This window comes from Ursus arctos, unplaced genomic scaffold (assembly GCF_023065955.2).
Source record: "Ursus arctos isolate Adak ecotype North America unplaced genomic scaffold, UrsArc2.0 scaffold_23, whole genome shotgun sequence".
Taxonomy (NCBI): Eukaryota; Metazoa; Chordata; class Mammalia; order Carnivora; family Ursidae; genus Ursus; species Ursus arctos.
This window is the reverse complement of record NW_026622908.1, coordinates 43,235,042-43,245,009: the sequence shown is the minus strand read 5'-3', so window position 1 is coordinate 43,245,009 and position 9,968 is coordinate 43,235,042. Positions and strand designations below refer to the sequence as shown.

General features: G+C 57.8%; 1 protein-coding gene across 3 annotated transcripts; it reads right to left on the bottom strand.

Moving 5' to 3' along the window:
* Nucleotides 1-5: 5 nt before the first annotated feature.
* ANKRD13D (ankyrin repeat domain 13D) lies at nt 6-9,927 on the bottom strand. 3 transcript variants are annotated; one of them, XM_057317435.1, is made up of 15 exons: nt 9,695-9,927; nt 9,033-9,168; nt 8,774-8,916; nt 8,046-8,091; nt 7,824-7,967; nt 7,381-7,570; nt 3,853-3,919; nt 3,369-3,450; nt 3,083-3,144; nt 2,849-2,979; nt 1,745-1,902; nt 1,538-1,654; nt 1,296-1,459; nt 1,127-1,161; nt 6-783 (listed from the first exon to the last, which is right to left on the bottom strand). In XM_057317435.1, the coding sequence occupies exons 1-15, from the start codon at nt 9,782-9,784 to the stop codon at nt 570-572; spliced, it is 1,779 nt and encodes a 592-aa protein (XP_057173418.1). In that variant the 5' UTR covers nt 9,785-9,927; the 3' UTR covers nt 6-569. The 3 variants fall into 3 exon arrangements, with proteins under 3 accessions (XP_057173418.1, XP_057173417.1, XP_026338867.1); XM_057317434.1 differs by having other exon boundaries at nt 7-783; nt 1,127-1,218; XM_026483082.4 differs by having other exon boundaries at nt 9-783; nt 1,127-1,218; nt 8,792-8,916; nt 9,695-9,926.
* Between the last annotated feature and the right edge of the window lie 41 nt (nt 9,928-9,968).

The following is a 9,968-nucleotide window of genomic DNA, read 5'->3' as shown; positions in this document are numbered from 1 at the left end:
GGGGTCAGTGCAGGGACCCAGGCCTGGGGTGCAGCGGGCTCCCTCCAGCTGGCTGGGAGTAGTCTGGCGCCCAGCCTTCCCCCCCTCGGACAGGAGCACAGGTGGGTTCTGGGACAGCCGGTGAGTGACAGGCTCGACAGGTAGAACAGGGTCTCCGGTAGGGGAACAGGCTCCAGGGAATGGTGTTTATGGAGCACCTCCTCTGTAAGGGACCTCTGAATGGGGTTGCGTTTCACCCTCCCAACAGCCCTGGGGAGTGGGAGGCGGTCTCATTCTACAGCTGAGGAAACTGAGGCTCAGGGAAATTAAAGGGGCCACAGCCAGGATTCAAACCCAGGTCTGCGGCCATTGCCCATAGCGTCTCCCCTCAATGTCACCTCCCCACCTTGTCTCCCCACTGAGGAGAACAGGCCTGCTGCCGAAAGTCTCTTTATTTCCACCTAGGTCTCTAATGCAAGCCCACCTCCAGGGCTCCAGGCCCCGAGCTTAGCAGCAGAGAGTTTATAAATAAATAAGTTACAAAAGCAGGTGGGGGAGCAGCCCCGACGGCCCTCCCGGGGGCCGCGAGCTCAGTGCTCCGTGAGCGAGAGCTGCAGGATCCTCTGTAAGTCTTCCTCCTCCTGCTGCCCCCGTCGTTCCCGCTCCTCCTGCTCCCTCGAAGACAACTCCAGGGCCAGGCGCAGCTGCTCCTCAAAGCTTGGGGGGGCCAGGGATGGGGGTGTCCTGTGAGGGGATTCTGGGCCGCTGGGCTCTGTGGACATCTGCAGGCTTTCTTGGAGGGCCCTTCCAGACAAGGCGTGAGAGGGAGGGCAGACCAGTGAGTGCTCAGCTGGGGAAGAAGGCTAAGGGTGGGGTCATGGCTACCGAGGACAAGGGTAAGGGCAGGGCGGCTGGGACCCAAGAAACCAGAGGAAAGGGACAAGGCGAGGGGCCCGGTCTCCCCAGTCCTCATGCTGCCTTGGCCGGTAGGCAGCGCTGATTATGGAGGGTGGCCTTGGAGAGGCCGTGGGATCCCGGGACCAGCACCTCCCCATGACCCACTGCCACCAGCCAAGGGCCCCCTGGCTGGCAGGGTCCTGGGGGCGGGACAGGCTGAGACGTCCTAGTAGGTCATACAGGGCCTCACCGCTCCAGCTGAAGCTGCTCCTCATACGCGGCGGCCTGGGGAGGAGGGTGGGCACCAGGTCGGGTGTTGGTCAGGGCTTCCCAGACAGTCACCTGCAGCAGAGCCCGGAGCTGTCACGCCCGCCACCCCTGCCAGCACCCAGGGGGGCCGGCCCCTGCCTGCGTCCCACCTGCTCGGCTTCTGCGCCCGCCTCCAGCAGGCTCTGCCGGATGGCAAACTGTAGCAGGTCGTCGTCCTCGTCGCGAAGGGGCTCGCTGCGCTCTGCGCCCAGCACACTGTACCCCTCGGGCACCTCAAACACGGCGGGGTCCACCTCACACGGGAAAGGGCTCCCTGCGCAGGACAGGGGCTGCACTCAGCCCCGGGGCTCAGGGACCAGGGAGTGCCCCCCCCCCGCCCCCACGGAGGTACCTGATGCCGGGCTGCCAGAGCCGGGGGCCGGCACCCACACCGAGCTCAGGGGCTCGTCACAGCCGCACAGGTTGCTGAAGGTGATGCGGGCATTGAGCACGTGGAAAAGGGGAATCTCTGTGAGGAGACAGTGAGCCTCAGCCACCGGGGCTAGAGGGCACCCAGCCCCGCCCCCCCACCGTGCCCCCAGACCAGGCCACCCCTCACCAATCTTGACTGGGAAGCCGGGGGGAAGGCGCAGGGTGATGAAGTCACGCAGCTTGGCAAAGTGAGCATTGCTGATGGCCATCAGGTCAATGATGGGCGTCACCTGGTCGCCCAGGGAGAGCGGGTGCTCCTCGCTCAGCCACAGCGTGGCCTTGAACCTGCACAGGATGCGAGTCGAGGAGCGTTTGGCGGCCCCGCTGCTAAGACCCACCCAGCCTGGACACCGGCCTTTACTCACGCCCTCTGCCAAGCCTGAGCTGCCCTCTTGTCTGCTCAGCTGTCCCCACCTGCCTCCCCCAGGAGCTTATGTCCTTTTGGCCCTGCTGCCCCCACCCCTCCAGACCCTGGGCCCAGGCTGGGGCCTCAACTCGTCTGGATGAAGAGGGCAGGACCGGGCTGCTGGCTTCAATGAGGGCCTCATCCATTGCCCATAGCCGGCCAGCGCCTCACATTTTGCCATATTTTGGGGTCCAACAAAGCCCAGAGGTCAGGACTACCAGGGTTCCAATCTCCGCTCCGCCACTCAGTGCTGAATCTACGCGTGGTCCCTGGGACAATGCTGGGCCCGCTGCAAGCTCTATGTCATGGCTCATCAGATTCTCCTAGTGCCCTTGTGAGCAGGTGGCCCAGTGTGACTGTTATTTTACTGAGAACAGACTCTTGGAGGGTAAGACATTTCCTGGGGCCACAGTCCAGGAGTCAGGAGATGGTCAAGCTGTGAGCCCTTCCCCTCTGCCACAAGCTGGCCTCCAGCAGGAGCTCATTCAATTGAATAGAAAACCATAAATGGGCAGTGCTGCCCCTTCCTTCCTTCCTCCTTCACTCCTTCCCTCCTCCCTCCCTCCCTTCCTCCCTCCCTTCCTTCCTTCACCAGGGAAGAGTAACCAGTCCTCTGGGCCAAGCCCCAAGCTGAGTGCCAACAACCATGGATAAGACAGACTTGGTTCCTGTCCCCAAGGAGGAGAGTCTAGCAGGAAGCCAGCTGGGTGAGTGGGTCCCTCACTCTAGGGGGCCCCATGTGTGACAGGAATCTGCCAGGGCTCAGGGGATCAGGCAAGTTCCCCGTCCCTGAGGGAAGTCCCCAAGCCAGCTCTAAGACCTCACCTCTGTACTTTGCTGGACATCTCAATGGGGCGGCCGATGTTCCTCGACTCCAGGCTGAAGTTGGGATCGAAGTATTCACTGGGGGAAATGGCTGTGGGGTTGGTGGGGCTGGCGGCCTGCTGCACAGGAGCCTGGGAGGGCCGCACGACCAGACTTAGTGTTCAGGGGAGTTCCTGCCTGGCCCTGCCCCGCGGCCCCCTGCCAGTGGCCCCCACCCCCCTGGGCCTGGCTCACCCCGCTGTGGGAGGAGTGCTGCTGGGCCATCCCGAGGAAGGACTGGAATGGAGTCTTCCCTCCTAAGGAGAAAGGTTGGGAGCCCATGAGGAGACTTTGGGCCACTTTGGGCTCAGACTGCCCCCCTCCACCACCCACTCTGGGGGCCTCCTGTCGGGTGGGAGACGGAGCACATGGGAATGGGGAGGCCTTCCAGCTTGTCCCAGACGTTGCGGCCCTGACCCCAGACCAGGGTGACCCCAGCATATGGTGTGACTGGGCAGCAGGCAGGCGCACCTGGGTTTACCTTTGCTCCTCGACTTGTCCTGATCAGAGAGGTGCTCCGTGCGAGTGCGTGTCACCAGCTCCACATTGGTGGCACTGTAGACCTGGGGAGCAGGGGGAACACGGGGGGAGCTGAGGGCTCAGAGTCTGTTCCCCACACTCAGCCTCACCAGTACAGGACCCACGTCCTCCTCTCTGCAGGGACAGACAGGATCTCGCCCCCCACCATGGAGGAGGTGGCAGGGTCTGAACCGTGGGGACTCAGTCATGAGGGGAAAGCACTCCTCGTGTCGTCTCGGTAATCTGGGTTGGGGCCCTTGCCGGGGTGATCCCTAATGTGCTCGGCGGGGCCTGGGCACTCGGGCACCCGTGAGTTCCCATGGCCGCACAGGGCTTCCAGAGCCCATGGGCTACTCTGTCTCTCCTCCACATGGGTGGATACGGACAAACGGTGGAGTTCCTGGGCCTCGTCTCCTACCCCAGCCCCCACCACTAGCCTCTCCTGCCTTGGCCTCGTAGCCGCTAACGGTTTCCATCTTCTCAGACCGCCAGCCCCAGATACCACATTTGTTCCTGAAACAGACCAAACAGGAGCTCGTGAGGACCCGTACCCCTCGACCCTAGCCAGAGCCTTCCCTTCCAGAGACCCCTTCCAATTCGCCTTCCCACTGTGGAACACAAGGGCCTTGGAGAGGATGCCTGGACAGCTGGGGACCAGCAAACAGGGACTGGGGGCGATAAAGTACTGAGGAGTTCTCATTAATTTTGTTAGGTGTGATGATGGTGTTGGGGCTGGTTTTATAAACATGCTTATCTGTTAGAGTCATGTGCAAAAGTATTTACTGCTAAAGGGATATGACATCTGGGATGTGCTTTAAAACAGTCCAGGGAAGGGTGACCTGGGCGGCTCAGTTGGTTAAGCATCTGACTTCGGCTCAGGTCATGATCCCAGGGCCCTGGGATCAAGCCCTGCTCAGTGTGTGTGTGGGGGTCTGCTTGTCCCTCTTCCTCTACCCCTCCCCCGCTTGTGCTCTCTCTCTCTCTCTCAAATAAATAAAATCTTAAAAAAAAAAAAAAAAAGTCCAGGGAAGGGGCGCCTGGGGGGCTCAGTCAGTTGAGCATCCGACTCTTGATTTGAGCTCAGCTCCAATCTCAGGGTCATGAGATCGAGCCCCGTATGGGGCTCCAAGGTAGATGTGAAGCCTGCTTAAGATTCTCTCTTGCCCTCTTGCCCCTCCCCCCACCTCTCTCTCCCTCTCCAAAATAAAATAAAATAAATCCAGAGAAAAAAGGAAAAAAGCAAGGAAGGATAGATTCAACAAGATTGACAGAACATCAGTAAGTGTTGAAGTTGGGCGATGAGGACATTCTAACTATTCTCTCTTCTTTCGTACATTTTGAAACTTTCTAGAATAAAAGTGTGTCTGATTCAACAATAACAGCTGCAAGACATCAATACCCCACTTTTGATAATGGATGGGACAAGGAGACAAAGGATCAACAAGGAAACAGAAGAACAACCCTATAAACCAGACTTAACAGACTTTCTTAGAACATTCCACCCAACAACAACAGAACGCACATGCTTCTCAGGTGCACATGGAACGTTCTTCAGGATGGACCATATGCTAGGCCATAAAAGAAGCCTCGATAAAACTGAAAGGAGAAAAGTCATACAAAGTATGTTTTCCAACCACAAGGGAATGAAATAAGAAATCAATAACAGAATAAAGATTTGGGAAACTTCACAAATGTGTGGAAAGTAAACACACTCCTAAAAAAAACCCAAAGGGTCAACGAATAAATCAAAAGAGAAAGAAAATGCTTTGAGATAAGTGGAAATAAAGATACAATACTCAACACTTGTGAGATGCAGGTAAAGCAGTGGTCAGAGGGAAATTTAGAGCTATAAATGACAATATTAAGAAAAAAATTAAAGACCTAAGTAAGTGGGAAATGATCACATGCTCATGGCAGAAGACACTCAACACTGTCCAGATGACAATATGCCCCAAACTGAGTTACAGATTCAACACAAACGCTACCAGAATCCCACCTGATGACTTCTTTGTAGAAATTCACAAACCGGATCTGGAATTCCTATGAAATTGCAAGGGACCGTGAATACCCAAAATAATCCTGAGCAAGAAGAACAAAGTCAAAGACTCACGCTTTCCGATTTCAAAACTTACCACAAGGCGACACTTACTAAGCCAGTGTGGTACTGGTACAAGGACCGACATATAGGTCAACGGAACAGAACTGAGAGTCCCGAAATAAACCCATACATCTGTGGTCAACTGATTTCCCACAAGTGTGCCAAGACCATTCAATGGGGAAAGAGCAGTCTTCTGCACAAACGCTGCTGGGACAAGTGGCTCATCACCTGCAAAATAATGAAGTCGGACGCTTTCCTCACACCTACACAAATGTTAATTCAAAACGGGTCAAAGACCGAAATGTAAGAGCTAAACCTATAAAACCTTCAGAAGAAAACACAGGGGAAAATCTTTGTGACTTTGGACTTGACAAAATACTGTTAGATATGACACTAGAAGCACAGGTGACAAAATGAAAAAATACATAAATTGTATTTCATGAAAATTAAAAACACGTGCTTCGAAGGACACGTTCAAGAGAGTGAAAACTCAGCCCACGGAACGGGAGAAAATATTTGCAAACCATATACCTGAGAAGGGACTTAGATCAGGAATATATAAGGAACTCCTGCGACTCAAAAATGAAAGGACAACCCAGTTTTTTAAATGCGCGAAGGATCTGAATAAATACGTCTCCAAAAAAAGAGCTATAAGTGGCCAATCGGCAGATGGAAAGATGCTCCCCATCGTTCATCATTAAGGAAATGCAGGTCACAACCACAGTGAAATACCACTTCTCACACCCGCTAGGGGCGTTATAATCCAAAAATAAATAAATGGACACCAGTGTTGGTGAGGACATGAAGGAACTGGAACCCTCATACACTGCTCGGGGGGGGGGGATGGAAAATGCTGCAGCCCCCTGGTAAACGGTCTGGCAGTTCTTCAGACAATTAACATCTGGTTACCATATGACCTAGCAACTCTACTCCCAGGTATACATCTGAGAGAAATGAAAACAGGTCCACACAAAACCTCGTATACTAATGTTTACAGAAACACCATTCATAAAGGAAAAGGTGGAAACGATCCTAGCGTCCGTCAGCAGGTGAGTGAAGAAACAAAATGTGAGCTGGGCATGCGCTGGACAGCCATCCAGGGAACGGGGCAGTTAAACACTACAACCTGCATGAAGTCTGAAAACGTTCTCGGTGAAAGAAGCCGCACAAGACCACATATCGTATGAGTCCGGTCACGGGAGAGTCCAGAATAAGGAGATTTATAGAGAAAGTCAATCCGTGGTTGCCTAGGGCTGGGGAAGAGGGTGAGGGCACGGGAGTTGGTAGCTACTGGATTTCTTGTTGGGGTGATGACAACGTTCTCAAGTTGACTGTGGTGACAGTGGTATTTCTGCGAACACGCCAAAAAGCACTGAATCGTACACTCGAAGGAGGTGAACTGATCGGTATACAAAATTATATTCCAGTAAAGGTGCTTGTTTCTTTGTTTTTTTCAAAAAGGTATTTCTGAAGTCTGTTCCAGGAACTGGGACGTATGTTGTTGGAGGGAGAACAGCCTGGCCGGAAGAGTCAGATTCCTAGGCTACCCACAAAGGTGGAAACAGCCATACTACTGAGACACCCACACTGGGGCAAAGAGCTGCCCTGAACCACAGCCTAAATCCTTGTTGTGATGGGAAAACGCATGAGGGCAGAAGTCAAGACACCGGGCCCCTGACCTAGCCTCCTCCCCAGGAAGACAGCTGCCCTCGGACTGACATGCTGGGGCCCGAAGGTGGCCACGGGACCCGCAGGCGGTCTGGGTGGGACGCTGGGCCTGCAGGGACCCCCGCCCCAACCTGAGCAGCCTCTGTGAGCGGCTCACCCTCCCGGAGGCCTGAACCGGGACCCACGGTGTGGCCGGGCCCCCACCGACCTCTCGAAGGCCACGTTGCGCGTGTCCAGGTGGGTGGAGACGATAGGAGAGGTGAGCCGACTGGCCACGTGCTCTTCACTGGGCCGCATGGCGGCCAGCAGCGCTTCGGGCTCAAGCAGGGCGAGCCCCAGCGTCTCGGTGTGCACCACCTGCCGGTCGTGGTCCACTTCCATCACCAAGGCTCCTGCCTCTGCCACCGGCACGGGTGCGTGAGGGACACAAGTCAGTGCTAGGCCCCCAGACGGTGTGGGGGGGGGGGGGCCACCATGGTGTCCTCAACCACCTGCTGCTAAGTGGGTGAGGCCCCAGCCCCTGGGTCCCCTCCACCCTCAGCCGCCATTTCCACAAAGTAGAGAAAAAGAACAGCGCTGTCCTCACAGGCCACAGGAGAATGTGGGGGGCTCGGCCTGCCTCATGCCCACGGTGAGTCCCCCAGAGCTCACCCTGGCCCCTGAAGATAAAGCTCCTCCTGCCGCGCTGCCAGGTCATGTGCTCGAAGCCCAGGAGACTGGTGTCCACCCGCAGGCTCTCCCCCCGCTTCCACACTCGGTACACGTCGCTGGGGCACATCTTGGACACGAGGGGCACTGCGGGGAGTGCGGGGGTCACCATGGCTCTTCCCCTAGATCCCCCCTGCCCCTAGAAGCCAAGAGGTCCTCACTCACCCCAGCTGGTGAACTCCCACTTCATCTCCACGTAGAAATCGGGGGCCTGGAATAGACCAGAGCACCTGTCAGGGCCCACCTGGGATCAGCAAGTCTTAAAGTGCTATGTCCCAGCTATGCCCCCACTACAACCAAACCCCACCCAGGAAAAAGGGTGGGCTAAGTGGGGCCCTAAAAAAGTCTTGGAATAATCAGAGTATAAGTATCTGGGAGCCTGGGGGTTTGTCTCCCCCTGGCTCCCCCTGGCCACTAGCCTGCTGAGGGGCCCCAGGGGGAACTTCTTGCTCCCCCTGGGTCCCAGAGTCCTCATCTGTAAAGAGGGCACAATGACCCCCTCTGGCCCTGCCCCTCATGCTTGAGGAGGACAGACAGGTACTCAGAGGCACGAGGCCACACCCGCTGAGTCAGATGAAACTCTCCCACCAGGAGACAGGCATTCACCAGGAGGCCCACATCTGAAGTTCTGTGGCGATTTCTGGTATGAGGGACCCCTGATGTCGGCACTGGCTCTCCTCCTAAAGGGCCCCATCTCACCCATGTGGGCCTGGACTCCTCTTTCCTACATGACCCTGGACTGGGGTCGGGGGGCGAGGGGGGCGGATATCGTCGACAGCGATGGGAAAGCATGCTGCCCAGACTGAGCGGTGGCGGGTGACTAGTGACCCCCATGCAGCCTGTCACAGCCCCCTGACATGGCTCCCCACCCCTCCTTACTGGCCACACCTCACCTCTGTCCCCTGCTGTACCTGGCGGAGTTTGTTGAGCAATTCCGGAATGCCAGCCAGCCTCTGCGTGGCCCTCTGGTAGTCCCGATACTGGAGCACCAATTGTACCATCTCGGGGTCCCCAGTGCTGACTGCCTCCTGCAGGACTAGGGGCACCAGGCTGCTGAGGGGAGCTCTGTCGATGGCCCCAGGCCTGGCCACTCACTGCCGCGCACCAACCCCATTGCCAGCCTCAGGGGAGCCCCTCTGCCCTCTGCAGTACCTGCCCAGCCCTGGCAGCTCTCTTTGCCCACATTGGCATTGTGTCGAAGGAGGACTCTCACAGACTCCAGGTTCCCCAGGGACACGGCCAGCTCCAGGGGAGTGCGCCCCCGGGGGTCTTCCTGTTCAATGTCGTGCTGGGGAAGAGGGGACACTCAGCACAGGGCAAGTAAAGAGAAGCAAGAAGGCCACTAGGCTGAACATGGTTGAGCGTCATCGTGGGAAATAAAGACAGCAGCCAGGCCATGGAAATTGCTGAGGGCGGCCTCTGTGTCCTCATAGGAGAGGGGAGGGAGGAGGTGGGAAGGGCGGGCCCACCTCTCCTGCCTTAGGCCAGGAAGAGAGCTGGGGGTCCGGCGGTGGGGCCTGCTCAGGCAGAGGTGCAGCTGCGATGTCAAGAGTTTGGAGGGGCCTGGGGACCAGAACCAGGTTGCTTGTCCTCAGCCTGGCTCAGGGACGGTGTGGCGCGAATTCGGGGGCTGGATGCAGTGTGAAGCGGGCAGACGGGCGGGGCAAGGCCCAGCGCTGGAAACCGAGGCCAGAGGCTCAAGCGAGAGGGGCAGGTGACCCGGGCTTCGGCTCAGGCCGGGCGGCCTCCAGGAGGGAGACCACGGCTTTGAGTGGGCTGCGCGGAGGACAGCCCGGGTGCCCGGTGGGTCTCACCTGGCGGCTGTGCAGCGCGGCCTCCAGTTCGCGGTGCCGGTTCGCCCAGACGAGCCGGTGCAGCGGGAAGGTGGGGCCCGGGCCGGCCATGCTGGGCCTCAGCGCCGCATCGCGGGAGGGAGGGCGGGCGCGGCGGGGGCGACCCGGCCCCACCTCGGCTTCAGACCTGGCGCAGCCCCTTCGCCTCCGCTCCGCGCCGCGCGGAGTTGCGCCCACCGCAGCCCCCGCGCCGGGCGGCAGTGGCGGCGGCGGCGGCGGCGCAGGCGGCATGGAG

Coding starts and splice junctions, on each gene's coding strand:
- ANKRD13D (XM_057317434.1), bottom strand. CDS start 9,784: ATGGCCGGCCCGGGCCCCACCTTCCCGCTGCACCGGCTCGTCTGGGCG. Junction 3,145..3,368: donor GGACAAGTCGAGGAGCAAAG/GTAAACCCAGGT, acceptor CTTTCTCCTTAG/GAGGGAAGACTCCATTCCAG. Junction 1,219..1,295: donor CGGGCGCAGAAGCCGAGCAG/GTGGGACGCAGG, acceptor GCTCTGCTGCAG/GTGACTGTCTGGGAAGCCCT.